Below are 27,312 nucleotides of genomic sequence, written 5' to 3'. Positions count from 1 at the left end.
CAACCTTTGTGTTTATCTACAATTGGCTCTTTTTATTTTAAGTAATTGTTAAATTCTTAGCGATACCTTTATTATTTTGTCGAAATATGAGAGAGGAACCTTCAATGTTGATGAAACCATGATGTACTAGCTTCTTTATATGGTCCCTGAAAACTCTTTGACTTAATTTTGTAAGTCTCATCAATGATTTATAGTCTATAACAGTCTGGTTTTCAAATGCAAGTAGGATACTAACTATGAAAGGTGTGCATTTCAAAAATATTGTTTCCCCATTATCCATATTTACGTTCATTTCCACTAATTGGTAACGATTGTTAAACAAGTGCTTTCTTTTTGGTTCACGAACGTTGAGTTTACTAATGAACGCCTTGAGATTTTTCCTAACACGCAAAGGTTTATTCACTTTCCAATTCTTCTTCACTCCGAAATGAGTGTTATAGCTATCATTTACAGATTCATTATGCCGTTGGCTAGGAGAATAGTATAGTTCTCTGAGCTCATAAATTATACCATCACTCTCTTCAATAGTTACTTTTGAGAATTGCTTCAAATTTTCAATAGTCAAATAGTAATGGTCGGTTTGGGAGAGAGCCTCATACCGATCTTTCTGTGCATCTAATAAAAATTCCATTAAAGAAACCACGTTACCATAGTTTTTACAATGATCCAATGTGAAGAGATTCTTATGCGCAAACCCACATAGCTTTTCTTTCAGAAATCGCAGAGTAGTATCGATGCTTTTGAAATTCTTCACTATTGGGGACATAATCTTCACATAATCCATTTCTTCATCAGCTTTTAGTTTTTCATAGAGATACTTCCACATCTGGTTCACAGCCGCATCACTAAACTCAAAAAGTGAATGGTCGTTAACAAGATAATGGAAATTATCACAAGCTTTTTCAATTGTTTCATGCTGACCAGCGGTAAATTTATCTAAAGCCCATTTCGTAATGTTCTCTTTAATAAGTGGAATGATATGCTTATTCATTGTTTTCTCAGAGAAGGAATTCATGAATTTCGTAACATCAAGTTCTCTAGAAATTGCAAAAAAGTCATAAAATTCTGCCGTATTTATAATTTTATTAATCAATTTCCAATTGAATTTATGAATACTATTAAGTACTGGGGCTACATGTAGTTCCTCGCCATAGGGCGATACTGTGCATAAAGAAAAAATAATTCTTTCAACGTCAACATCATGGTCAAGTATAAGATACGGGAACATTGGCATTCCCATCTCAGTTGCTAGTAGATGCAGATATTCACAGCTCTTATAGAGCTCAAAAAGTGAACAGTTCTCAACCATATCCTTTTTAGTTAATGCTGTTTCAAACCTTTTTTCAATTTCGTTTTTAATTTGAGGATGCTTACATATTGAAGTTATTTTTGATTTAGCCAATAAGTTACCTAAGGTCTCAGCACTTGTAAATATAGAAACTCTCGAGTCAATGTAGCAATAGCAATTCAATAAGTGTCTCAGTCTATTAGTAAACTGTACCATCAGTTCGACGCTGAAATTTTTGAGTAGCTTAGTAGTGTTGTCACCAAGCCAAGAATGTAGAAGTTCTATTGCTGCAGCTCGATCACACTCACCTATGGAAAAATTGAGTTCAAATCCAGGCATTTCCTCATTCAGTTTTGTATGATCCAAATAGTGTCTTCGTGTCAAAGCCCTCAACTTAGTTATGAATTCTCCTTCACTGTTTTGTGCAGAGATTTTCTGTTTTTTATTTCTGTTGATAATTTTTGGCTCGTCTATCTTCTTAATTTGTGTGACACAAGTGTCCAGCACTATATTTAATGATTTAGAGTTTGGTTTTACTATCAGAGTGGACACATTATTTTGAGCTGCTGCTAAAAATGATGAATTACTGAATTGGTTTTTCATGCTTTCATCACCTTCAATGGAGAACAAGAAAGTAATGTTATCAATTAACTTGCAAACCGAGACGTCATGAAGATTGCAAAAAAAAAGTATCGCTAATCAATAATTATCAGGCACTTATGAATACGAATACATGCTGATTTTCCAAGTTTTTATATTTTAATACATGTCCAATAGTTACAACTTGCAATGGGATTTGCCTCTAAATTTGTGAAAGAGAAACCTATTTTTACTTCGCTTATATCGACAACCAAAGATGATCTTACCGAGGATTCCAAACTTGGGCAGGAGGAATGGATTAGTCAACTGAAACATAAAATTGAGGCTGACCACAGTGATGTATCTGCCCAATCTGTAAGAGTATTGAAGAAGCTAAAATATGAGTTAGACATTCAAAGAGTATATGAGAAATCAGCTAGATTTATGGATGAGCTTTATTTGAATACATCTAATAATTTCCAATCAGAAACAAGTGACTATCCGCTTTATGAATTTTTTGAGAGGTGCTCTAAAATTATAGACGAAAAGTATTCTAAATATTACCCATACGCAAATGGAATATCTGATATAAAGACCTTGGGATATGAGAAAAGGTTTCGTCTTAATGATAAGGAAATATCATGTAAACTAGGAGATGCTGGATACCCCGAATCTCAGTTTAAATATATTAAATGTATGGCATTTATGAAATATTGTATCGAACCAGGTAACGATCGATTGTTTGCTATTTCATCGCCTAAATTGAGGCTAATGAACAAAAGTATAGTTGCGCTGTGTGAGGACATGAAAAAGATTGTTCGAAATGTGGGGAATATCCAAGATAATTATGAAAAGATTACAAGGTTTTTTAAGTTTTGTAGCATGTTACAAAGGTCAACTGAAATGAATATACTTTCATTATTTGCAAAGGCTTATTCACATGTATGTACTGAAGTGTGCGAGGATTTGCGGAATATTGGAGGTTGTGAGATAATGTTGAAGAGAGCTCAACAATATTCAGATAAGCTAGAATCCATTGAACATGAATTTAAGATTAAACTGGAGTTTGACATAACCAAGGTTCACAATAAATCTATATTATACTATGAAAATGTAGATCTGATTTCCCAATTGTTTGAGGACTTGATTATGGGCTACATTGAAGCAGATCGGGATATGATCCAAAGACAAATTACGAGCTATGAAAAATTGGAGTGGCCATTTCAGCCAATTGAGCTTGCATTTAAAAATGCCATTGTTAGAAAGATTATGCAAGTTCCTATACCACATGCCAATAGATTGAAAGACTGGGTTTCTTATATTGATAAGCTGCTAAAGTTGAATAACATCTTTGCATTTCTAAAAGTTCCAAGCATACGACTTGAGAAACAATTTGGTTTACTACTACAAGAAAAATGGAACAAGATCTCAGATAAGGATTTGACTGGACATTTGGCACATTATTTTGATTACAAGTTGAAAAATCTACCTAGGTATAAAGATAGAAACAAATTAGAGAATGAGCTGAAATTCTTAACCAGTTGTATCAAATACCATATCTCTAATTTTTCACTATCGGAAAGAGTCAAATTTCAAAGGCGGTATATAGCAATGTATGTTCAGCGAATGATAAGTACTTTGTTTGAGGCAGATTTTAATATATACATAAATATCAGTGACTGCGAGAATGAAGTTATAGATGCGATGGTGAAATATCTAGATATCAAAGAAATATCAGAGATACAAGATAACTTCATGAAAAGCTATGACTATTTCAAGCAGTACAATACACTAACTGGGTCTTTCATTATTGGATTGCCCAAGGAATATGGTGTTGAAGATACTGAGAAAATGGCATTGCCACTTCACATGGGGTTGGAGTTGAAGGAATACAAGAGATGGATAAGAGACAAATTGAGAATAAATAAGAAATTCAAGCTAGAGTTAAACAATTGGATGTCTCGAGTTGAAATAGATTATACAACGGATACCGGTGGTACTGCTAGGATAGACTGTAATCTATATCAGGGGATGATTTTGAGATTGTTTGATGAGGAAAGAGATGAAGAACTAGCAGCGGATGCAATCAGTGAGAAGTTAAATATAATTGACGGGAATGTAACCTTAAAGAATTTGAGAATGTTAAGTGATGAGAAAGCTCCGATCTTAAAAGAAACGGGAGGCAAATGGAGTATTAATAAGGAGTTTGCAGTTACTGAGAAGCAAAAAACGAATGGTATATATATTCGATGAGTGGTAATTCTTTTCGTTTAATTAGTGCTATTAAAACTATAATTCTATATTGTAATCGTAAACATTAAAAAGGTAATAAAGGAGTGACTGAAGTTAGATGGTTATATATGATTATGCATTTATTTGTTCATTGAGAGTGTACCCTGTCTTTTTTCTTTATCATCCAGCCAAATAAGCCCTTCTTATGATGATGCGTTTTAGTATTGGCATGGCTAAGACTGTGGCTATGGCTATGGTTGTGACTAGAATTGTGTTTGTGGGAAGATGATTGCTTTTGGTAATGCTTAGTGTAGTGATTATCGCTTGCATTGTTTGGTCTTGCATTTGAGGAAGATGTGGAAATCGACAAGGGAGAGGATGAATGAGTCTGCTTATTGATTTCATTTGAAGAGATTTCTATCATTGGACCGGGTTCGCCTAAACAATCAGGAGTGATTGTATAGTCTTCATTTAAAGTTGAATCATTGAATGTATTCAGGCCCAAAAGCTCATCATTAGTTTGCTGTTCGATAATTGATTTCTCCGTATAATTTGAAATAGTTGAGGATTTACGTTTATGATGGGATATCTTTTTTGAGAGTATAGAGAAAAAGGAGTTCGACCGTTCGTGCTTATGATTTAATTTAATACTGTTAGAAGTGCCAATTTTTTCTTTCGACTTAGAGTTAGAGTTTGAGTTGGTTGACAAATTCAATGTTGAACTTGAACTTATGTGTGTGTTTGAGTTCGAGTCTAGAGATAGATTTTGAACGGAATTCAAATCAGAATTTCTAGTCTTGCTGTTTTTGTTTCTCCCTTTCGTATTTTCACCATCTTTTTCTTCTTGGTCTTTTTCTTGCTCAACTGCTTCTCCTTCTCTGCTAAGATCACAATCACTACTCACATGAATGTCAATATCTAGTTGGTGATTTTCCGTGTGGAAGTTGTCTGGCAGATCGTATTGAAGGGTTTGGTACCTAAACGGAGATTTGATTGAGGGCTTAATTGGAGACATTGAAGTCGAATTGTTTAATCTTTGAGTGAACGGTGGTTGAGAATTATTTTTTGGAGTTGACGGTAGATTATAATTGTAATTATAATTGTAGTTTTGGGTGTAATATGATTGGTATCTAACTTTTCCCTTAAGAGAGGAGATTGAAGGGGTGTTAACATTTGAAAAAGGATTTGGACTTGAGCTTGAAGTTAGAATCTGTTGATTGGAAGTTGACGAGGCCAATGAGGATGTTTGTGAATTTTTGGTTGGAATTGAAGTCAAAGAATTATTCAAATGTTTGGACATTAGCATTGAATGATAATCGTTTTGTGAAGCTGAATTGGGCAACAAGTTTTCATAGCTACTGTCGTTATCTTCCAAGTCATCAATAAAGGAGTCATCTTCCAAATGAAAAGTGTTATTCTCTTCGGTTATTTCTTCGACAATCATGACGTCTTGCTTTTTAGGGGAACAAAGTATCGAATGTTTTGGTAAATGATGAGAGAACTTGATGGTGGATTGATTAGTTGGTGTCAAAGGTGGTAAATTCAAGGAGGGGAAAAGTTGGTTACCAGTTGAACTAGTTGGTAAAGATGACGAATTGAAAGGACGGTGATTTATATCATCTAAATCTATCATAGCATCAGGTATATTTGAATTTGAATCCGAGAACCTAGTTTCTTCAGTTAGGTAGAGTTTAATTGGTGTGGAAGATAAATTCGAAGAGGGATTGAACTTATTATTATTACTATTATTGTTGTTGTTGATATTATTGTGAAGATTCGAAAAAGCTGAATTTGCCATGCAAGGACTATATTTATTAGGCGATGAAGATTCTAATAATAAATCGTTGATGGAATTCCCATTAGACGAGTTTCTTATTGGGGATGAAGGTAAAGATTTCGATAAAGAATGGGAATTTAAATTACTTGTTGGAGGTTGTAGAAATGTAGAAGTATCGAAATCACCCGATATGGCAGCCGACCTTCGATGTCTATGACCACGTTTGGGAACGTTATTAGGAGGAGCTAAGATATTTCTATTTGAGGTATCGAGATGTTCTGATGGATCTTTCCTAATTCCAGTATCATTATTAAAGGTTAGGGTGTTAGCGGATGTGGTAGGTGTGCCTGTACTACTTCCATTTGGATTAATACCACTTGTGGCGCTATTATTAATAGGTATTGCTATTGGTTCGGCTAACGAGGGAGCACACGTACCTGCGTAGGTATCGTTAAGCATGGACATGTGACGAGGTGAAACAATTGAAGGACTGAACAAATGGTCAACTGTATATAGATATAGATATCTATCTTTATGTCTCCCTATCTTAAGGTGTGTGTGATGCTATGTATCGAGTCCTATCTCTATAGGGTGTATGGTCCAATTAAAGTAAACTTTGAGCACTTTGATGATTAGGATGTGTGACGAGAGTATTCTGGAAATGTAATAGCGAGCGACTTTATTTGTTTTTTTTTTTCTTTTTCGCCGTGAGATGCAAAGATGGATTCTGATAATGTACAATTTGCCTTTGTTTTATATTTAAAACACGGATAAATTGTGGCGAACGAGAGAATGAGAAAAAGAACGAATTGATTCGTTTGTGTGTGTGTGTGTACGCGTTTTTTTGTTTGTGTCTTTAAATATGCGCAACCTCGTATGGTACGTTGTAAAGCAGATAAGAAACGGACCTTATATGTAGTAGAGGCTGAATGTGAACGAATGGGTGAATGAGTAAATAAACGAATGGACAGATAGCGAATAGCGGTTAACGGTTAACTATCTAAGATCAAAAGGAAAAAACCTTACTAAGCCCCTGTTGTAAAAGTAAAAAGGAACGCCTCTTTAACGGGGTTGTAGATCTAGTTTTAGTTTTTGTTTGTTTTGGTTTTTTTTTATGTTCTTCTTGTTTTGGTTTTCGTTTATATTTGTTTTTCTTATTCTACTGAGCGAGAAATGAGAAAGATAAAAAAAAACAAAGGACAAACTTAAAAAGAGGAGGGGAGAGGGGAAGAGTCCAAATACACTCTTTGTGGAAAGTTGTATTAGTAGCTGTATTGTTTCCTCAGTAATATTTTTTTTCAAGATAAAGGTAGATGGGAGATATAAATAAGAAGTTAGTCGAAATAAACTGGAGTTGATTCTGGGAAAGCATGATCGGATATAGTAGAACATAGTAGAAACAAATTGGGTTTTGCGCTCACTGTTGTGTTTACGTTGTCGCGTCACGCGTTACTGGAAGGAATGCAACAGAAAAATGGCCTTGCAAAAAGGCGCGCTTCTTTTTTGTTTTTCGTCGCCGAAACAGGAAACACGAAAAAAAGTAACAAAAGGTAAAAAGGACGGTGCTTTCAATCCTCGAGTGAATTTTAAATTTCAGCGACTCTCAATTTGCGTCCTCTATGAGGTCTCGTGTTAAGATAAGGAAGGTCCCCTGTAATTGTTATATAGGCCACTATATCATCTATAACGGTTATTATTGGTACTATTGGTACTATTGCTATTATTATTATTATTATTATTATTATTATTATTAATAGTAGTATTAGTATTGTTGTTGTTGTTATTGTTGTTATTATGTCCACGTCCTCGGTATCCACTACCGGTGCCTCGGGAAAGATGGTCCATGCTCTTGCTCAACTCTCCCAATAGGTCCCGTCCACGTCCATTGGTACCCGCATTTCCATTGTTGTGGTTCCCACTGGAAACCGTCGTAAACCCCCCGTCTACGTCGTCGTCTCCGCCTTGTCGAACACCTCCTCTTTTGAAGACACCCTCGGTGTAGGTCTCTGCAACCTTTACGTATTCGTTGAAGTTGGCTGCCAGCAGTGCCTGCACCTCGCGTCCGTTGAAATGGTTCACGGCCTCGTAGAGCGTCTCGTGCCCTAAACTGCCGCTACTACTGCCACTGCCTCCATGGTTGTTCTCCTGCATCTGTATTTGCATGACTGACTTACTCTTGTGCTCATTAACTTAAATATCTTCCGTCCCAGATCCCCCTGATTTACTCCACGAAATTGTTCAAACTCTCCTTTCCACTTATTCAACACTTCCGCGAACATCAACTGACGTCTCTCTCCTTGTCGCGTCACAACAAAAACTACCGTTGTCCACCCTGAAATCCATTATCAGGCGTTATCTCGCATCACCATTAATGTAATGACAGAAATACCGCCGTAAATTATGTAGCCACCAAAGCCCGTATCTTCTTATCGGTCTTCAAACATTCTTTCTTCTTTTTCTTGACACTCCGGTAATACCCCTCTGCATTCATACAACACTACCTAAACAAAGATGTCCTCCTTGAAGAAACCGCAAGACATTCAGTACGATCCCGAAACAAATCCAGAAAACCCTCTCCAATATGTGTCTCGTGACTATACAGCCATCCCCCTCTTTCTACTACAAAATAATAAAGATAACACAAAGACAGGTGCAGAAACTGATCACCATGACAGTCCTCTACCACCGTACGAAAACCCTCCTGCTTACTCACATGTACAAGGGAACTCATGGAACGTAAACAAAAAGAAACTCACTGCAATTGGCCTGGCTCTCTTGTTGACTTCCCTTCTTGGTTTACTCATACTAGCTGGTCCTGCCGGTTGTATGTAGTTCTTCTTGATACACACACACATATGTATATATAGTTATATATCCGTTAATTTATTTATTTATTAAAACTTCAACAAAAATGCTGTTATAATTTTGACTTGAAGTATTTCAAATGGTGTTTGGAGTGCTCTTCGGCAAAGGTGGAAATAAAGTAATACGAATGGTCATACCCTTCAACAACTTTTAAGTCAACCTTTCCTTCCATTGAGGTGCCCTTACTGGCCTCAACTAAGTTTTCACATCTTAGTTGGTGGTCCCGGTAATAGAACACGTCCTTTGTACCAACATGGATGACAATCTTCTCGTCTGTATTGACACTCTTGTATTCCTTGATCAAATGGCATGGATCATACTCATACCAAGCAGTCAGATCTTCACCAAGATAATTCTTAAACGCCTTCTCACCCCATGGAACAACACTAGGATTGACAATCGGTGCAAATGCAGAGACAGAGGTGAATCTACCTGGGTTTCGCAAATAGAACATCAAGGCACCATATCCTCCCATTGAATGTCCCGTGATAGCGCATTGATTCACGACATCAATACCTTGGAATTCTTCTCCCACATTTGGCAGCAACTCTTTCAAGATATACGAGTACATGTTATAGTTGTCCTTCCATGGCGTAGTTGTTGCATCAACGTAGAACCCTGCACCAGTTCCAAAATCCCAGGAGTCGTCTTCTCCTTGGACCCCAGCTCCCCTTGGCGACGTGTCTGGCAAAATTAGGGCGAACCCATATTTAGATGCAAAATATGTGAAGAAGGATTTTTCAGAAGCATTAGCAGGCGTGCACGTCAATCCAGATAGATAGAGCAACACAGGAATCTTGTTAGAACCACTGTCCTTGTATTGCGGTGGTAAGTAGACATTGACGTCCATTGGCGTCTTTGTAAATGTGGAATCATGCTTCAATTGCAACAGTTGCCCACCATGGACAGTAACATTAGCTTTTCTCTCGAATACCATTTCTTGAACGATTACTTTGCAATAGCTTTGAACGACTGATGAAGAATGCAATGGAAGACCAAGAGAGAATGCAGATAGTTAAATAGTTAGAGCCAGTCGGAAATCAATTTGTTATATATTTTGCGTTTTCATTGTGTGTATTGGGGACTCGACCGCTAATTTTCACCAAATGAGGAAGTTCTGTCCTTGCGTGCACTTTAGAGTAAATCGGATACAACTAAAGATTAATTTTCTTAGATATACTAAAGATTACATATCTTACAAATGCCAAACTATACATATATCGCTGAATAGGAGACAAGGAGGTAAGGATAATCGTGTACAATTATTTGTTAGATCATAGCCGCCTCACGCCTGAACAGAAGTGGTAAACAAAGGCAAGATATGCTCAATGGAGTTTTTTCCCGCGACAGAGAAAAATGTTGTATAACGACAGTTCTGATGACACACATTTCTAAGTTTCCATTTTCTCAACTAACATGGAAGGCGGGAAATCAACTATCGGTCATGAGCCCATCAGTCTTAGTAAGTAAGTGTAAATACATACACCTACACCCACCCCACACCCACACACACACGTATATATATAAACACTTATTGCAAAGGTGAAAATACAATGCGTTTCCAAGCTACACTTCTCCGTGCTTTCAGAAGAACAACACGGCCAGCATATGGCTTGAGTCGTTTCCGTTGTTTATCAACCTCGACGGCTCCTAAGCGTCATTTTCATAGCCAATATGGTTTCATTCTAGGCGCCACCGGTGTTACCTTGTCGACTGTCTATTTCCTTTCTAAATCCTTGCAATCAGATGATGCTACCGATAGTGTCAGTGTAATCAACAGTGTCGACGCCTTACCAATGACTGTCAAGGAACCTTTGCAAACTAATTACGATTTGATTGGTTATGGTATCAGAGAAGTTTCCTTTTTGAAGTTTAAAGTTTATGCACTAGGCCTATACATCGCCCATGACGATGTACCTCTAGTCTCCTCGATTCTCAATTCCAAATTTCTTGAAAGTTTTTACGAGGATGACGTAAATAGTGAGAACCAAAACAAGAAACATTCTGAAAACTTATCAGTTGCACTATCCGATCCCAACGTCTCAAACATACTCATCAAGAATTTGATCTCCAGTGGCGTCAGGTTCACTGCCAGGATCTGCGCAATCAGAAACACAGACTTATCGCATCTACGTGACGGTTTCATCAGAACAATAAAAAATAATCCTAATTATAAGAAAATAATGAAAGAGAAGGACCAAAATGAGGCAAACCGTGTGATCCACGGTCTCGATGAGTTGCGTGATGTCTTCAACAGAGCCAAGGTTTCTGCACGGAAGAACTCATTGGTGTACATGGAAATCGATGAAAACCAATATATTAGGGTTTCTGTTCAAACGGCAGATAAAAATGGGAAACATAATGAACCAAGATTCATTGGCACTGTTCATGAACCATTGGTCACCGAGCTTCTCTTTGAAAGTTATTTGGGTGCAGAGAAACCCCTTGTGAAAAGTGTCCAAGAGACATGCAAAAATTCTCTTGTCACTGCATGCTCTTAGACTGATTTGCGTTATTTCATTCTATTTTACATTAATTTATTTAAACTTGTCTCTAGTGTCCATACTTGCAAAAAAACCCTTCCAAAAAAAAAAAAAGATTTTCGTAACTTTTTTTTTCCTTCGCTGAAAGAATAAGCCGCTTGTGTTTTGGTACATGTGCATACTAGTTATGCATGATGTACGTGTTTGTAAACAATACAAAAGTAACTGTTTATTCTTTAAAAAAAAGGATATTTGGCAAATTGTTTTATAGGTCTGACCGTTGGAGAAATGTGCCTGAAAAAAACTTTAACTACAAGATTGATGATAGTAAGTTACGAGTTGTCATGTAGAGTTTAAATAATTAGCTCCAAATCTCTAATGGACTAATGTAAGCGAACATTATGTACTTCCGTTTTGGGCGAGAGCGCAAGAAGATCTTTCGCGAGTAATACATGGAAAAAGATGCAGCATTGGGGTCCCATTTTTCAGAATGAGGATGTGCGATACAATATAATGTCTCCATGAAGGTGCCGTAATTTTGGTTTTTGGAGTAGACACATGGATGCTAAGCCCCAAAGAGTTATTATGGAAGTTAATGCAATCAGTGATACTCCTTACGACATGCTGGTCGACGTAAGTACGCCTCGAGAGAAGGCGAATGATGAAGAATGTACAGGTGGAATCACTAATCAACCCAAGGGTAATAATGGTAATGCTGAGATTCAAATTAACTCTTTGGAAAGCGGTGGAGATAATGCCAAACTTACATTTAAGAAGCTACGCAGGAAACATAAAAACTCTAAAAATGGATGTGCCGATTGTAAAGCCAGGAAATTGAAATGTGATGAGAAATTACCAATTTGTTCGTTTTGTTCTAAGAGAGGTATTCAATGTTCGTATCTTACAATGACACCATTTCAAATTCATCAAATACAGATAAGTCACTATGAGCAGAGTAAGATGCGAAAAAGACAGACCGGCGAATTTGCCGAAAGAGACCATGAAGCTGAAAATGACAACGAGGCTGATGAGTCTGAAGAAGAAGAGGAAGAGGAGGAGGAGGAAGAGGAGGAGGAAGAGGAGGAGGAAGAAGATGAGGAAGAAGAAGATAAAATCAGTAAACATATTGACGATTCTCCACTGTATGCGGTAAATAACCCACGCAAAAATGAATATATTTATGCACCTACACGCCAAATCAATTTGAGAAACGACCAGCTCTTAAATTATAATGCCCATAGAAATATTGTGTATCAAGCCCATGAATTAGAAGGAATTGTTTTACCCCCATCTATTGGGGTTGAAATACCATATAATGAATCAATCAATATTGGAAATTATATCCCATTAACAACCTTCAAATCAAATGAACAGCTTGAGATTATAAATGATTTCGAAATGAATTTCTCTATACCCTTGGGTGGAACAAGTAGAGTTGTGAACAAGACCTTTAATATCAATAGGAATAAAGAAATTGAGATATTAAACAAAGAATATGAAAAACTTGAGTTGATTAACGACTGTATATTAAAGGGAGATTTGACCAGATTGGCCTTGAAATATAATAGGAAAGATGTTTATCAATTTATAATTGGGTCCAGAATACAAATCATGGCGATATTGCAAATATTCTGCAAATTATTAAGAAATTCAATCAAGCTGTTATCAATTGACTACTTCAAGAATATCATCATGAAGCAAGATATATTACCGCTGGTTAAATACAAGGAGAAGATCTCGATATCTTCAGCACTGGAGAACTCCTCGGTGGTATTGATTGATTTAATTACTCGAATCATTAAGGAGGAGTATCTACCTGAATATGACGACTTTTTAGAGGCTCGATTATCCTTATTATCTTCTTCATTTTTTGTTTTAAATTTATGCTTGGCATTTCATTTTAAGAATGGTCTAAAATTCAATATTAACTATGATGAAGGGAAAAAAAATGTCAAATTAATCGGAATATTTTCAACTGGTATGTACTCGGTTATTATGGATAAGACCAAGACGGATTTGCGATTATCTGGGAGCAATGTATTGTCAAAGTTTCTAACCTTGGATTTCAAATATCTGTTGCTTCGGAATTACAACCATGATAATTTGGACGAAATCAAGAGGATGTTGGAGAGACTCAATTCAAAATATTTGAACAACGTTGACTATGAGAATTTGAAGATTTTCCTCCATAAGCATTGTAAACTGATTAGGGATAATTACAGAAACGATACAATCATGAACTACGATGTTGGATATATGTTACGGATATTGAACGAATTCCAGTCGATCATACCGAGAGACATATGTAATTTAAACTATGAGGTTCATGACGGAAGATTGAATGATGAGAAAATCGTAATCTATTTATTCTATGTTGTAACCAGTGAGATATTACAAGTTACTATACCATCGATCAATGCCTTTTCGTCGAATGGGTTCTATGGTAATGGATGGTTCATGTTCAACTTCAACAGAGAGGGGCTTATGAAAACATTCAAAAAGATCCAGAATAGAGAGTTTCAAATCATTGGCTTGACTTTGGTTCGAATATGTGCATTTTTCAGCAACCGAACGGAGATAGTCCAAAGGTATTTGAAGAGCATGACGTTGGAAAGCATCTTTGGAAATGGAGATGGGTCTGGAGAAGAAGAAGAAGTGAATGTTGAAGAGAAATACCATGCATTAAGAAAGGCTAGGGACGAGTGTCCTATAACGGAGATGAATGTCAAATCATTCATTTTAGAGAAGGGCCAGTTTATCCGGGAATGGAACTATCCCAATATGGAAAACTTAAAGCCGAAGCGCTGGTTTAAGGTTGCTCAAAACAAGCTGATCCATGAGAAAAGCGTGGACATGTTATTGACGGATTTTTCACAAAATGGGAGCGGGTTTTTCTCGTTAGATTATGACCCCAATGATATGAATCGTAAGACCGGGGCTGAAAAACCCCAGCCGCAAGTAGAGGTGGAATTTGATGGATTTGCCATTAAGACAATGTGGAAACTCCTTGTTTACATGAGAATGAACAACCTCTAAGAAGCCAAACCCAAAAAAGTGACCATTTGAAGATTGGCAAAATAAAACGAGCCAAGGAGTGGAAATCCCGGGGCATGGAGGGTTAGAAGGAAAAAAAAAAAAAAAAATTAAACGGGGATTTCAAACACCGAGCAATTTGGATAGTGAGAGAGGCAAGCGACGAGAGAAATTATTCTCCCCACTCTCCTCCCTCTCCCGGAGTTTTCTAGATTTTAATTTCTAATTCCCATTTCCGATTCTCATTTCCGATTCTCATTTTCATTTACACTTACATTTACATTTTCATTTTCGTTTTCATTTTCGTTTTCATTTTCGTTTTCATTTTCGTTTTCATTCCCATTTCCATCCACATTTCCCATTTTCGGAAATTGTCTGTATCTTGGTTCCGGGGTATATCAAAAAGCTATAAATGCGGGGGGATCTCCTTTCTTTGAATGCAATGGGTTGAAAAAGGAGCCGATTGGGAAAGAATAAGAAGAAGAAGTTGAACGAAAAAAAAGGGGCTTGGTTATTAACAGCATTTAGAAGAGCACAACCATGTCGGAGTCTAACCACACTATTAAGACAGACCTTGTCACACTTACTCGTTTTATCATTGAGGAACAACAGAAAAATGCCCCAGATGCCACGGGTGAGCTCACGTTGCTTTTAAATGCCTTGCAATATGCATTTAAATTTATTGCTCATACCATCAGAAGGGCTGAGTTGATTAACCTAATTGGTCTCTATGGCCAAACAAATTCCACAGGTGACGACCAAAAAAAATTGGACGTTATTGGTGATGATATTTTCATCAATGCAATGAAAGGTTCAGGTAACGTCAAGGTGTTAGTGTCGGAGGAGCAAGAAGATTTGATTATCTTTGAAGGCGCATCTGGAAACTATGCGGTTTGTTGCGATCCAATTGATGGATCATCCAATTTAGATGCTGGTGTCTCTGTTGGTACGATTTTCGGTGTCTACAGACTCCAGCCAGGTTCAACAGGTTCAATCAATGACGTGTTGAGATCTGGTCACGAGATGGTTGCTGCTGGTTATACCATGTATGGTGCATCTGCGCATTTGATGTTGACCACCGGCTCGGGTGTTAATGGGTTTACTCTAGATACACATTTGGGTGAGTTTATTTTAACTTATCCAAACTTGAAGATTGAAAACAAAAAAAAGATATACTCCATCAATGAAGGTAATTCTTGTTACTGGAGTCAAGAAATCAAAGATTACATTGAATCGTTGAAATCTCCAAGTGAGGCAAATGGCAACAAACCTTATTCGGCAAGGTACATTGGCTCCATGGTTGCCGATGTCCACAGAACGTTATTGTATGGTGGTGTTTTCGGTTACCCAGCAGATTCAAAGTCCAAGACCGGAAAGTTGAGGATCTTGTACGAATGTTTCCCCATGGCACTATTACTCGAGCAAGCTGGTGGTATGGCTGTCAATGATAAGGGTGAAAGAATTTTGGATTTAGTTCCAAAGAAGATCCACGAAAGAAGTGGTATTTGGTTAGGTGATAAAACTGAAATTGAGAATTTGCTAAAATTCATCAAGAAATAGGTTGAATAAACACTGGCAGTTTATTCCTTCTTATTTTAAATTTGTGGCATGAGAAAGAAAATACACATACACACACACATATATATATATTCCCTAGCTTATTATATAGATGGTTTAATTAATGAAAGCGATTTGTACGTAGAGTTTGGAGTTTGGTGCTTGCAAAACAAGGAAACTACGGAGGGGGGAGGAAGGTGAAACGTGTACGCCGTGTTTATTATTTATAGATATGTGGAGCGCTTCCGTTGTGGTTTCTTAGTAAAAAAAAGAGAAGGGAGACCAACGTAAGAGTGATTTTGGTTTATCCTAACCCCTCGTCATCTTTCTAGCAGTAGACTCTCACCATTCCTTTTGTCTATTCACTGTAGAAGCATCAATAAGCAAACATGTCCAACTGGAAGAAGTTGTTCAAGGGGAAAGGCGACGACCGTTCCGAGCCCTCGTATTCAAGGCCAAGTCTGGACTTGAGTATTAATACCACTAATAGTGCAAATACAGAAACACATATAGGTGACAACCTCAAAACACCGGTGGATTCATCAGAACATGCGACATTTTCGAACTCCCGCAAGACACTCATCAACAGCGATGTCGACAAACTTGCCAATGATGTTGCAAACGTACGTATAGATGAAGAAACTCCAACTCTAATAACCTCAAATTTGGAAAATACTGATCCAGTGTTAGAGAAGGAATTACCAAGAGACTTTCACAGCACAAGTAGGATGAAGCCAGGACTATTGACGGTTAAGGTTTATTCGTCGAAAGACTTGGAAATACCCGTACCTTTGAGGATCAACAAGCAAATTTTGACTAAATTGGCCAGTCTAGGCCAACATATCAATGAAGATGAGCTGATTTCTAAAATCAATAAGTTAAACGATTCATTAGACGATGCAATAAACACTAACTTATCTTATTATTTACCTTCGACTTTGAGAATAAACAGCTCAACAGAACCAAATAAAAATGTTGTTGCTCAATATAACCTAGTCTACGCAATTATTGAGGTAGAGAACTCGAGTGAGAAGATCGGCTCTGTCGGTAACACAATTGCAAATACAAAGTTCAACAGTGTGACTGTATTTGATGTTACATCACCGATGAATGCTAATTTGAATATCCAAATTTATATTAGAATCCCAGGTTCGTTGCTTGAGTCAAACAAACAGGAAGATCATTTGATTGGATCTATAATTGTAAAATTATCAGACTTAAACCTGAATAATAGTGCCAGCCAATCACATCCAGTTAGACTTTTGAACCATCAATGGCTAAATTTGAAGAATCCTTATACCGATGAAGACTTGATTGGTTCGTTGAACCTAACATTGGACTTCAAACCGTTAACCAAAGAAAATAAAGCTTTATCAATAGATGATTTTGATTTATTGAAAGTCATTGGTAAAGGCTCGTTTGGTAAGGTGATGCAAGTGAGAAAGAAGGATACTGGGAAAATTTATGCCTTAAAATCAATCAGGAAAGCCCATATTGTTAACAAAATGGAAGTGACTCACACGTTGGCTGAAAAGTTTGTTCTAAGTAGAGTCAATAGTCCATTTATTGTACCTTTAAAGTTTGCCTTTCAGTCAAGCGAAAAACTATATCTTGTTTTGTCATTCATAAATGGGGGAGAATTATTTTATCATTTACAAAAGGCAAGGCGTTTCCCATTGATAAGAGCTAAGTTTTACATTTGTGAATTATTATCAGCTATTGAAACCTTGCATTCTTTGAATATTGTCTACAGAGATTTGAAGCCTGAGAACATTTTACTTGATTATCAGGGGCATATTGCATTATGTGATTTTGGTTTATGTAAGATTAACATGAAACTAGACCAAAAGACCAACACTTTCTGTGGCACGCCTGAGTATTTAGCTCCAGAGTTGTTATTGAATAAAGGGTATACTAGAGTAGTTGATTTCTGGACTTTAGGTGTTCTATTATACGAAATGCTGACATCTCTTCCTCCTTTCTATGACGAAGACGTACCAACAATGTATAAGAAAATTTTAGAAGATCCACTGATTTTCCCCAATGACATGGATCCGGTTACAAAGGATGTTATTGCGAGATTATTGAATAGAGATCCAACAAAGAGACTAGGTTATCACGGTGTAAAGGAAATAAAGGACCACGAGTTCTTTAAAGACATTGATTGGGACAAGTTGAATAGTAAAGGCTATATCCCACCATATAAGCCACAAGTTAAGAATTCTATGGATATTTCCAATATTAGTTCTGAATTTACCGATGAGAGACCGATGGATTCAGTTGTGGATGATTACCTAAGTGAATCCGTGCAGAGACAGTTTGGAGGATGGACATATGTTGGAAGCTACGATGGACCAACCAATGCCTAATTACGAACCTTAGCCACTTCATACTATATAGCATAAGAGATATTGCATGTAGCTCACACTATTACAGTATATTGCTGTACAGTAAGGAGAATTTCATTGTTTGTGCGTGAAAGTGCCACGTCTATTTTTTTTCTTCCTCGGTTTTCTGATTTTCATGATTTACCAGTGAGCTGGCATTTCTTCTCCTCTTCGTGTGTTAAGAACTTACTTGTTTAGTAGGTGTACCTTTAACCTTTACGTTCAGTCTCTCATTCAACAGCATAATGAGCAGCTTCCGTGTTCTAGACCTAGTTAAGCCTTTCCAACCATACCTCCCAGAAGTGCTGGCTCCAGAGAGGAAGGTTCCTTTCAACCAGAAAATGATGTGGACTGGTGTCACATTGCTCATTTTCCTAGTGATGAGTGAAATCCCTCTTTACGGTATCACATCTAGCGAATCTAGTGACCCATTGTTTTGGTTGAGAATGATGTTGGCCTCCAATAGAGGTACTTTGATGGAATTGGGTGTGTCTCCAATCGTTACATCAGGTATGATCTTCCAGTTGTTACAAGGTACACAAATCATCTCTTTCAATCCAGAAAGTAAAGAAGATAGGGATTTGATGCAAGTGTCTCAGAAATTAATGGCTGTTCTATTATCATTTGGTCAAGCTACAGTTTATGTTTTAACAGGAATGTATGGTAGACCTTCTGATTTAGGTTATGGTGTTTGTTTATTGTTAATCTTGCAACTAGTTTTTGCTGCTTTGATGGTCATCTTACTTGATGAATTATTGCAAAAAGGTTATGGTTTAGGTTCCGGTACTTCTCTATTTATGTCCACAAAGATTTGTGAGTCAATTGTATGGAAATGTTTTGCTCCTACTTTAGTCAATAGAGGTAGAGGTTCTGAATTCGAAGGTGCTATTTTAGCATTTATTCATCTATTATTTACTAAATCCTCCAAAAGAGCTGCCCTAATTGACGCATTCTATAGAGACAATGCACCAAACATGTCACAAGTTTTCTCAACTTTGATCATCTTCTCTGCCGTTGTTTATCTACAATGTTTAAGGGTTGATTTACCAATTAAATCCACCAGACAAAGAGGCCCATTGAATGTTTACCCAATTAGACTATTCTACACCTCTAATATGCCTATCATGTTACAAAGTGCCTTAACTTCAAATATCTTTATTATTTCCCAGATGTTATATTCCAGATTCCCAAATAATCTATTGGTTAAGTTAATTGGTTCTTGGGAAGCAACACATGGTGGTCAACAATTGTTTGCAGTTTCTGGTTTATCTTACTACATGCAACCTCCACTCAACTTCCAAGAAGCAATGTTAGATCCAATCAAGACAGTTATTTATGTTGCATTTGTGTTAGGTACTTGTGCTTTTTTCTCCAAAACTTGGATTGAGGTGTCTGGTACCTCTCCAAGGGATGTTGCTAAGCAGTTTAAGGATCAAGGCTTAGTTATTGCTGGCCACAGAGAAACTTCTGTTTATAAAGAGTTGAAGAAAATTATTCCAACTGCGGCAGCTTTTGGTGGTGCAACAATCGGTGCATTGTCTGTCATCTCTGATATGTGTGGTTGTCTAGGCTCAGGTACCTCTATTTTGATGGCAGCAACTACTATCTATGGTTACTATGAGATGGCTGCAAAGGAAGGTGGTTTAGTTAAACCTCTTAAGGCTTCATTTTCTGATTAAATCCAATAATATGAGTTTCCCTTATCACCGAAGTGATGAACGTAAATCATTTCCTCAAACTATACTAGATTACCTTGACTTTGTATTTACTCTTGTATCTTTATCTTGAGTTTGTACATAAATATATAACTGAATTTAATGTACAGATACGGTGTATTCAAAAATATTACTGAATTATATGTAGATGTGAAGATACAAAACCTATTGATGTGCGTGCGTTTTTTTTCAAATTTACTATTTTTCTATAGATTCAGTCTCTTATAAGTGTATTCTTTTGACTAAACCTCTTAGACAATCAAATCATGGCACCACCTGGATCATCACATAAGCGAATAAAACAAATATCTATCTCAAAACCAATTGTGTATGGCAATACAGCAACCAAATTTTCACCTATTAATCCGATACCCCCAACTGCACCAAAGGATCATACACATTCATGGACTGTCTTTGTTAAAGATCCAACAGGTAACGATCTATCAACGTATATAAAGAAAGTTGTTTTTAAATTGCATGATACTTATCCAAATTCAACAAGGACGATAGAATCACCACCTTTTGAGGTTACAGAAACAGGATGGGGGGAGTTTGAGATTTTAATCAAAATATTTTTTCATACGGAAGGTGGAGAAAAGAATGTATTATTAGCACACCATTTGAAATTACACCCTTATAATGGAGTCGTTAGTATGGATGGCAAAGTGGAAAGTCTAAAGTACGATGAGATCGTTTTTAACGAGCCTACCGAAAAGATGTTTGCACTGTTAACCAAACAACCAGGTACTTTATTGACTGATGATATGAAGGCGAGAGAAAGAGAAGAACTTGATAGGATTTCAAAAGCAATAGATACAATCAACGAGAAGATTAAAGCTAGCACACAGGAATTCAAGAATCTTGATAAGGAAAGACAGAATTTGGTGGAATCGTAGATACGCATTTGAGATTATATATACATAGCATAGATATGTTTTTTTTGTCTGTGTATTTGTGTACATTAATGCTACTTAGGAATAGTTGTAATCAAATTTTAAGAGTATAGTCAACGCAAGCCATCAGTACTGACAGCAAGTTATTTTTCAACGAGGAATCATAGAAAACACCTTGGTCGTAGCCTAGCTTGATTCTCATTAGCTCTTGTTTATGTCTGTCAAACAAAAACATTGATGGTATTGGGTAAATTCCTCCACCTAATGGATTTCGTATATTCAGAGCCTTACTTACTTTTCCATTAGTATCAAGTATTATCGGATAGCTCTGATTGTTATAATATCTGTATTCAGGAGTTATGCCTATAATTTGAATGTTTTTTTCATAAAATAATTCATAAAACTTAAGGTATGACAAGTTAGAACTATCAAATAGAAATAACAATAAAGGTATTTCTGCACCCAACAGCCCATCACATTTCTCCAGCAAGGGAAATGAAACTCCAGCATTTGATGGAATATAACGTAAAACTTTCATTTGTTCTATCACCATTTTAAAATTGACTTTGGGAAAGTAAATCTGTCTGATTATTATATCTGGCGTAGAATTAGACACTACTCTTTCCTTATTCAACCTGACTTTCTTCTCTTCTGTTGTCTTCTTTTTTTTCACTCCAGGAAAAAGCAAAGAGCACCCCTTAGGCTGAATGGTACTGCTACTGAATGGTGTTGTGGTGGACACATGCTCACCCTCAAGACTATGAACTCGTTTATGTCCTCGAGGTGGGGTATGTACGCAATCATCACTATTTTGGTAAATTAGACTGAAACTACCGTATTCAATCATTTCTTCCCCCGTCGTTTTTTAAGAGTAGAGTTCTAGTTGTTTAGCAAAGTGTGAAGTAAAGTACTCGAGAGACAAGCCTAGATCAGAAAATCACAATTCAGGAAGGTAAGGCAGGCCAGGGAGCATATTAGTGTATGAAATATTTCTGAGAAGCGCCTGGTTGCCAAAAAGAGACCCATCCCTATCAACAGTATATGACAACCTCTCTTCTTTTGAAGACACTATAAGCAGGGAAAATGCTAGCACTACCTCCGATATGTGCCATGTTCTTGGCAAAATTTGACGTCCACACCGGCTATGAGCTAAAATGGTTTCAGTCGGTGGACAATGATGTTTATAACAGCGATGGCTTGGAATTCAAAGCAATGCCATCTGGTTTACATTCCGTAGAGTCCGACACAATTTGTTTTACACATTCAAAATTGAGTTCTCCTGGTATCCTCTACGGGTTATCAGTATTCAAGCAAAATAAACATTGCCGACAGGTAAACAAAGAGGGAGCTGTCGATAGAAGTAAGGTGAAATTGTACTCTTTGGGTATACTCATCGACCCACATCATTTAGAAAAAATTGAAGAGTTTACAGATTGGAAACCTAGGACTTATTCGGTTTTCTGGGATTATAGAATGAATCTTGGTAATTTGTTAGAAGAATATATGGATTTTTCTGAGAGTACCGAAGCAGAGCACTGTTATGAAAAATTTAATCAGTTCTTTGGTAAGAATTCGTTTAAACTACAGACTTCTCCAATCGAGGTATCGCAAACATTACCAAAGCTAAAACCGGCAGCTTCTAAATTGTCTTTACTTAGTGGAATTTCTGGTGATGTCTTTCCGAAAGACCATATGATAAGTTCATTGATTCCAATGGTCAACAATTTTGGTCCCTTGATTTTCAAATTATGGAAGATATCTTTATTACGAAAACGTGTAATATTTTATTCTTCACATGATCCAGTGACTCAAGCTGTTGATGAAACTAACGGTGTAAAAAAGGAGGCTTCCAGTGTTGGTGATATGTCCAAAATTTTGTTTTGTTTATCTCTCTTGTCAGGAATACCAAAACAAATAGAGGTAACTTTACAGAAAACTACCAAGAGAGATATATCTAGGTTATTATTTCACAAACCATTGTATAATGTTGTCCTTTACGACATCCAAATGTTGTCGGAATTCAATGACAACTTTTTAGCTTCTACAACAGATGATATTATTCTTGACAAGAAGGCCATCTATGATTATGGTGTGAAAATACCGATCATCCATAAAAACCCCATTTTTCAATTACCTGAAGTTACGAATCTTCTAACAGATAAAAATGAGTTTGCCTCACCAAAAGATCATGAAAGATATAAGATCTTATACTCTAGCCTAAATAACACCAACCAAGAATGTCCAATTGCTCATGATGTTAGCGAAAAAAGATCTTTCCAAGAGTATATTTGGACTGGGCTTTCATGGTGGGCATCCGCAGGTGAGTCTTTCCAATCTATTTCAGAGGAATTTAATATTGAATTTGAATTTTTTGATGAATTCCCCGATGATTACACTGAACAGATCATCACTATAGTAGGGTATTTCCAACAGCTTACACTAAAGCTATTCAATGGGTTGATTGAGATTGTTGAAAAATCTGAAACGGCTGATTTAACAGTTGATGCCCATGATATAAAACAGTTAGGTTTAGACCCCTACAGTGCTTCAGATTGTGAGTTTTTAGTTGAATTGGTAAAAGTGTGGTGGAGGAAAAATCTTAAAATAAGTAGTTATTTTAGTGAGGCATGTTATTGGAATTGAATAAGTATGATATTGTTAAATGATATATAGACAAGATTACAGTTTCGTTAATTAAATAGTTGTGTGTAGGGACAAAAAAGAGAAAGGTAATGAAAAGCAATTCAAAAGTGAAACAATTTCAAGAATGTAGTTATAATCCAATCTCTTGATAACGCAAAAAAAGGTTTATCTTTTATTCTTCGTATCAGAATGAACATCTTTACCCAGTGCTTTGTCCCATGTAGGTTTCATTTCTTCTTTCCAATGGTTCCATCTTTGTACTGCATTATCAAGATTGTCTAAACCAGGACGAACATCCAAGTAAAATGATGGCATTCCGAAATCATCGTCGCCACCGGAATAATAATCAATGACATATCTGACTTCTTTCCAGTTGCCATTTCCATCATTCCTCAAAACCGTCCAGTCGTGTCTGTCAAATGGTAATTCAGTCCCATATTTATCTGGGAAAATTTTTGACATAAAATTGTAATATCTTGCCCTTGGCGATAAAGCATCCGGTCTACCAGTGAACTTCAAAAGCCTTGGTTCGATGTGCGTTTGTTCAGTATAAGGTTTTTCCCATTCTTCGATTTCCTCCCATGCACCCTCATTCAAGAAATTATGAATACTAACCATACTTTCAACTGCATCCTCTGGAACATCACCTTTACCCTTTCTAATCATCGCATTAAACATTTGCTGTGGAGATGGGTACTCCCAAACCCCCTCTTTAGTATCAAGACCACGTGGAATTGTAGACAACGTTCTATCGGTAGGCAGGTCAATTTTTTGTCCTGGTTGTTTCTGCACTGAGATATCGTATGGCATATTGGTTAACGGGTTGATTTCGTCCTTGCCATCCTTGTTCACAACAGGGCAAGCAGAGGGTTTTGAATCAACGTTTGACTCGTGCATAGGACATCCTGGTGGAGGAGACTATCAAGAACAAACAAGAATCGAGGTTAGTATCAGCGTTTAGTAATTAATTCGATGAAAAGGAGAAGAGGGAGGGGTAAAATATCATACGGTTGCAAAAGATTTTTGAGAAGAACTAGGTTGCTCTGTTGAGGTAGGAACTGAAGCCCAAAAAAAACCCATGTTTTGATCTGATATAGCTTTTTGCTGAAGACTTTACAACGAGTAGATATATAATTATGCAGTTTGGTAAAGAATCCACGATTTGTGTTTTCTTTATTACATTCAATTTTTTTCTCTTATTATTTTTAAAAAAAAAAATCAGCCTTTCTCGAAAACTGAAATCTACTACGTAAAGGTTGATTATTACTTTATAAGTATAATCGTTTTTCGTAGTTCATTTATCTTTCGGTGTAGTGCTATTGTATCACAGACAACATATCATGGATTGTATTGAAAATGAGGAGTCAATGCTGTTGAGACACAAACGGGAATCTAAAGAGCTCACTGGCCGAATTACCGGTATGAAGAAACAGGCTAACAAAAATACACGTAAAACAGTCCTTAAGGAAATTAAAGAATTAGAAGAAAGTCTTAAAAGAAAACACGAAGAAGAATTGAAGGCCTTTAAAGCTGGCGCTGGTCAAGTTTTGGAAAACCAAGGTGTACCGGAGGGAAAAGAAGAGGATAGTGATGAAGAACTAACGCCAGAAAAATTGCTTGCCCAGCTAGAGTTAGCTTCTAAAGAGGACCCCCCCAAGCCAGCACAAACATCAGCCATCTCCAACGGTGGAAAGACGAAAAAGAAAAACAGACAGAAGGAAAGATTGGCTAAAAGAGAAGCAGAAATCAAACGAATACAGGATGAAGCTAGGAAAGAGCAAGATAAGCAACCTGATTTGCGTGGAATTGAACTGAGAAACTTACAGGAACTGTGTGATATGCAAAGTGTCAAACAGGTTGAAATTATTCCTGACGGCCATTGCTTATTCTCATCCATTGCTGATCAGCTAAAAGTACGTCATGGCATCAAAGCAACAGTTCAACAGTTACGTAAAGAGGCAGGTGATTATATAATAGCTAACTCAGATGATTTTATTCCTTTCTTATTTGATGAAGAAACCATGACAATGAAAAACATTGATGATTATGTTGATCAAATTGTTAATACTGCCATGTGGGGTGGCGATTTAGAAATTCTGGCATTGTCTAAAGTTTATGATTGTCCAATTTCCGTCATGATGAGCGGTAGAGCACCGTTGCGTATGAATGAACAAGGGTCTAATCCAGAACTTAAGTTAGTATATTATCAACACGCCTTTGGATTAGGTGAACATTATAATTCTTTACATGATCTATAAACAGTGTATTATTAATGACAGCGAAATTACCTCCAATTAGTAGCATGATCATCTATATACATTGAGTTTCCTCACTTCTTTTTAGCAGCAGCAGCCTTAAAATGCAGGATATCTCCATCTTCAACAATATAAGTCTTACCAACACGCTGGATTTTTCCCTTTGTCTTTAGCGTCTTTTCGTCAAACGGAGGAGCCAAATTTTTAACATCTTCATACTTTATTAGTTCTGCATTAATGAAAGTCTTTTCAAAATCGGTATGAATCACACCTGCTGCCTTTGGACATGAGGTATTCTGCCTAATTGTCCACTGACGAGCTTCTATATCACCACAGGTATAAAAACTAATTAAGTTTAGGGCCTTTCTCATTTCTTGAATGATCAGCGGTAAAGCTGAGCTGGACTCATAGGATTTACTATCATCCAAATTACTTAAGTTTGTTTCGTAATCTGCAGAGAAAAGAATTATTGACGAATCTGGGGAAAATTCATTGACCCAGTTTTTAATATCATCAAGGTACTCGTTTGATTGACTCAAATAGTCACTCTCACTAACGTTTACCAATATAACACTTGGCTTTGCAGTCAATAGATTATGCATATTTAAAGCATCAATATGGTCATCCTTCCAGTCTTTCTTATTTATAATTTTCTGACCTTCCATCAATAGCTCATAAGAAATATTCAAAGCTTCTAGTTGGTTTTCCATTGATGATAATTCATGAATCTGCTTATTGCCTTTGTGTTTTAACTGAACCTCTAGTTTTTCAATTGAATTTTCAATGAATTCCATATCCTTTAAGATTAACTCATCCTGAACGATTGTTAAATCTCTCACTGGATCAACACCACCTTCAATGTGCGTGATCTCTGTATCCTTGAAAGCACGGACAACTTGGAATATTCCATCGACTGAACGAATGTCGTTCAAAAATGCATTACCTAAACCTTTGTTGTCAGATGCGCCACGTACTAACCCTGCAATGTCAAAAATTTTCAGAATTGCCGGGATCTTCTTTTTCGATCCATATAACTTGGCCAAATTATCTAATTCAGCACTAGGAACCAAAACCCGTGCTTCTTCAGGTTCGATAGTAGCAAATGGATAATTTGCCGGATTTCCCAAAGTTGACTTTGTAATTGCTTGGAAGAATGTAGATTTACCAACGTTTGCTAAACCAACGATACCACTAGTTAGGTTATTGGAGGGACGTCCAAATAGTTTCTTCGGAACTTTTGTAGTTTTCGCCGTTGGTGACGACGCATAAAGTCGAACCTGATATGCGAGTCTCATTATTACAGTTGCTGATCAAGAAGGAGCAAGAATGTATGCCTTCAAAGTTCTGGCATTGTCTACGATGTGAATATTCAAAATCATGTTCATATACGCGGCCCATAATTTTATCTGAATATGAATTCTTGCTTAGTTTCGATATATGTTATTCGGGAAAACCTATATATAAACCATGGTCCCATACCATGATAAAGATAGAGAGCTAGAGAGCAGAAGGAGACAGAAAAGCTGAAAGAACAAAAATCGTTCATTGGTCAAAATGAATAAGTTGAACGAAAAAGAAATAGTGCAGGAAACACTGTAATGTTTA

General features: G+C 36.8%; 17 protein-coding genes across 17 annotated transcripts; 10 read left to right on the top strand and 7 right to left on the bottom strand.

Annotated features, from left to right (window-relative positions):
• Positions 1 to 37: 37 nt before the first annotated feature.
• On the bottom strand, positions 38 to 1,891 carry C5L36_0C05665 (uncharacterized protein; the record flags this gene model as incomplete). The annotated part of the gene is made up of 1 exon (XM_029466256.1): positions 38 to 1,891. The coding sequence occupies one exon, from the start codon at positions 1,889 to 1,891 to the stop codon at positions 38 to 40; it is 1,854 nt and encodes a 617-aa protein (XP_029322116.1).
• Positions 1,892 to 2,077: 186 nt separating this feature from the next.
• On the top strand, positions 2,078 to 4,120 carry C5L36_0C05663 (uncharacterized protein; the record flags this gene model as incomplete). Its single annotated transcript, XM_029466255.1, has 1 exon — positions 2,078 to 4,120. One exon carries the CDS (start codon positions 2,078 to 2,080, stop codon positions 4,118 to 4,120), a length of 2,043 nt encoding a protein of 680 aa, XP_029322115.1.
• Positions 4,121 to 4,247: 127 nt separating this feature from the next.
• Positions 4,248 to 6,341, bottom strand: C5L36_0C05660 (uncharacterized protein; the record flags this gene model as incomplete). Its single annotated transcript, XM_029466254.1, has 1 exon — positions 4,248 to 6,341. The coding sequence occupies one exon, from the start codon at positions 6,339 to 6,341 to the stop codon at positions 4,248 to 4,250; it is 2,094 nt and encodes a 697-aa protein (XP_029322114.1).
• Positions 6,342 to 7,553: 1,212 nt separating this feature from the next.
• On the bottom strand, positions 7,554 to 8,027 carry C5L36_0C05655 (uncharacterized protein; the record flags this gene model as incomplete). Its single annotated transcript, XM_029466253.1, has 1 exon — positions 7,554 to 8,027. One exon carries the CDS (start codon positions 8,025 to 8,027, stop codon positions 7,554 to 7,556), a length of 474 nt encoding a protein of 157 aa, XP_029322113.1.
• A 360-nt stretch (positions 8,028 to 8,387) lies between these two features.
• Positions 8,388 to 8,708, top strand: C5L36_0C05653 (uncharacterized protein; the record flags this gene model as incomplete). Its single annotated transcript, XM_029466252.1, has 1 exon — positions 8,388 to 8,708. One exon carries the CDS (start codon positions 8,388 to 8,390, stop codon positions 8,706 to 8,708), a length of 321 nt encoding a protein of 106 aa, XP_029322112.1.
• An 85-nt stretch (positions 8,709 to 8,793) lies between these two features.
• Positions 8,794 to 9,678, bottom strand: C5L36_0C05650 (uncharacterized protein; the record flags this gene model as incomplete). Its single annotated transcript, XM_029466251.1, has 1 exon — positions 8,794 to 9,678. The coding sequence occupies one exon, from the start codon at positions 9,676 to 9,678 to the stop codon at positions 8,794 to 8,796; it is 885 nt and encodes a 294-aa protein (XP_029322111.1).
• A 616-nt stretch (positions 9,679 to 10,294) lies between these two features.
• On the top strand, positions 10,295 to 11,242 carry C5L36_0C05640 (uncharacterized protein; the record flags this gene model as incomplete). Its single annotated transcript, XM_029466250.1, has 1 exon — positions 10,295 to 11,242. The coding sequence occupies one exon, from the start codon at positions 10,295 to 10,297 to the stop codon at positions 11,240 to 11,242; it is 948 nt and encodes a 315-aa protein (XP_029322110.1).
• A 540-nt stretch (positions 11,243 to 11,782) lies between these two features.
• C5L36_0C05630 (uncharacterized protein) lies at positions 11,783 to 14,260 on the top strand (the record flags this gene model as incomplete). Its single annotated transcript, XM_029466249.1, has 1 exon — positions 11,783 to 14,260. One exon carries the CDS (start codon positions 11,783 to 11,785, stop codon positions 14,258 to 14,260), a length of 2,478 nt encoding a protein of 825 aa, XP_029322109.1.
• Positions 14,261 to 14,797: 537 nt separating this feature from the next.
• On the top strand, positions 14,798 to 15,817 carry C5L36_0C05620 (uncharacterized protein; the record flags this gene model as incomplete). Its single annotated transcript, XM_029466248.1, has 1 exon — positions 14,798 to 15,817. One exon carries the CDS (start codon positions 14,798 to 14,800, stop codon positions 15,815 to 15,817), a length of 1,020 nt encoding a protein of 339 aa, XP_029322108.1.
• A 386-nt stretch (positions 15,818 to 16,203) lies between these two features.
• On the top strand, positions 16,204 to 18,183 carry C5L36_0C05610 (uncharacterized protein; the record flags this gene model as incomplete). The annotated part of the gene is made up of 1 exon (XM_029466247.1): positions 16,204 to 18,183. The coding sequence occupies one exon, from the start codon at positions 16,204 to 16,206 to the stop codon at positions 18,181 to 18,183; it is 1,980 nt and encodes a 659-aa protein (XP_029322107.1).
• Positions 18,184 to 18,446: 263 nt separating this feature from the next.
• C5L36_0C05600 (uncharacterized protein) lies at positions 18,447 to 19,880 on the top strand (the record flags this gene model as incomplete). The annotated part of the gene is made up of 1 exon (XM_029466246.1): positions 18,447 to 19,880. One exon carries the CDS (start codon positions 18,447 to 18,449, stop codon positions 19,878 to 19,880), a length of 1,434 nt encoding a protein of 477 aa, XP_029322106.1.
• A 302-nt stretch (positions 19,881 to 20,182) lies between these two features.
• C5L36_0C05590 (uncharacterized protein) lies at positions 20,183 to 20,812 on the top strand (the record flags this gene model as incomplete). The annotated part of the gene is made up of 1 exon (XM_029466245.1): positions 20,183 to 20,812. The coding sequence occupies one exon, from the start codon at positions 20,183 to 20,185 to the stop codon at positions 20,810 to 20,812; it is 630 nt and encodes a 209-aa protein (XP_029322105.1).
• A 91-nt stretch (positions 20,813 to 20,903) lies between these two features.
• C5L36_0C05580 (uncharacterized protein) lies at positions 20,904 to 21,656 on the bottom strand (the record flags this gene model as incomplete). The annotated part of the gene is made up of 1 exon (XM_029466244.1): positions 20,904 to 21,656. The coding sequence occupies one exon, from the start codon at positions 21,654 to 21,656 to the stop codon at positions 20,904 to 20,906; it is 753 nt and encodes a 250-aa protein (XP_029322104.1).
• Positions 21,657 to 21,892: 236 nt separating this feature from the next.
• On the top strand, positions 21,893 to 23,452 carry C5L36_0C05570 (uncharacterized protein; the record flags this gene model as incomplete). Its single annotated transcript, XM_029466243.1, has 1 exon — positions 21,893 to 23,452. One exon carries the CDS (start codon positions 21,893 to 21,895, stop codon positions 23,450 to 23,452), a length of 1,560 nt encoding a protein of 519 aa, XP_029322103.1.
• Positions 23,453 to 23,617: 165 nt separating this feature from the next.
• Positions 23,618 to 24,532, bottom strand: C5L36_0C05560 (uncharacterized protein; the record flags this gene model as incomplete). The annotated part of the gene is made up of 2 exons (XM_029466242.1): positions 23,618 to 24,370; positions 24,461 to 24,532. 2 exons carry the CDS (start codon positions 24,530 to 24,532, stop codon positions 23,618 to 23,620), a joined length of 825 nt encoding a protein of 274 aa, XP_029322102.1.
• Positions 24,533 to 24,792: 260 nt separating this feature from the next.
• C5L36_0C05550 (uncharacterized protein) lies at positions 24,793 to 25,710 on the top strand (the record flags this gene model as incomplete). Its single annotated transcript, XM_029466241.1, has 1 exon — positions 24,793 to 25,710. One exon carries the CDS (start codon positions 24,793 to 24,795, stop codon positions 25,708 to 25,710), a length of 918 nt encoding a protein of 305 aa, XP_029322101.1.
• Positions 25,711 to 25,781: 71 nt separating this feature from the next.
• Positions 25,782 to 27,002, bottom strand: C5L36_0C05540 (uncharacterized protein; the record flags this gene model as incomplete). Its single annotated transcript, XM_029466240.1, has 1 exon — positions 25,782 to 27,002. One exon carries the CDS (start codon positions 27,000 to 27,002, stop codon positions 25,782 to 25,784), a length of 1,221 nt encoding a protein of 406 aa, XP_029322100.1.
• Positions 27,003 to 27,312: the final 310 nt, after the last annotated feature.

The sequence above is a fragment of the Pichia kudriavzevii genome, chromosome 3 (assembly GCF_003054445.1).
Source record: "Pichia kudriavzevii chromosome 3, complete sequence".
Taxonomy (NCBI): domain Eukaryota; kingdom Fungi; phylum Ascomycota; class Pichiomycetes; order Pichiales; family Pichiaceae; genus Pichia; species Pichia kudriavzevii.
The sequence above is the reverse complement of the archived record's forward strand: the minus strand, read 5'-3'. Positions and strand labels throughout refer to the sequence as shown.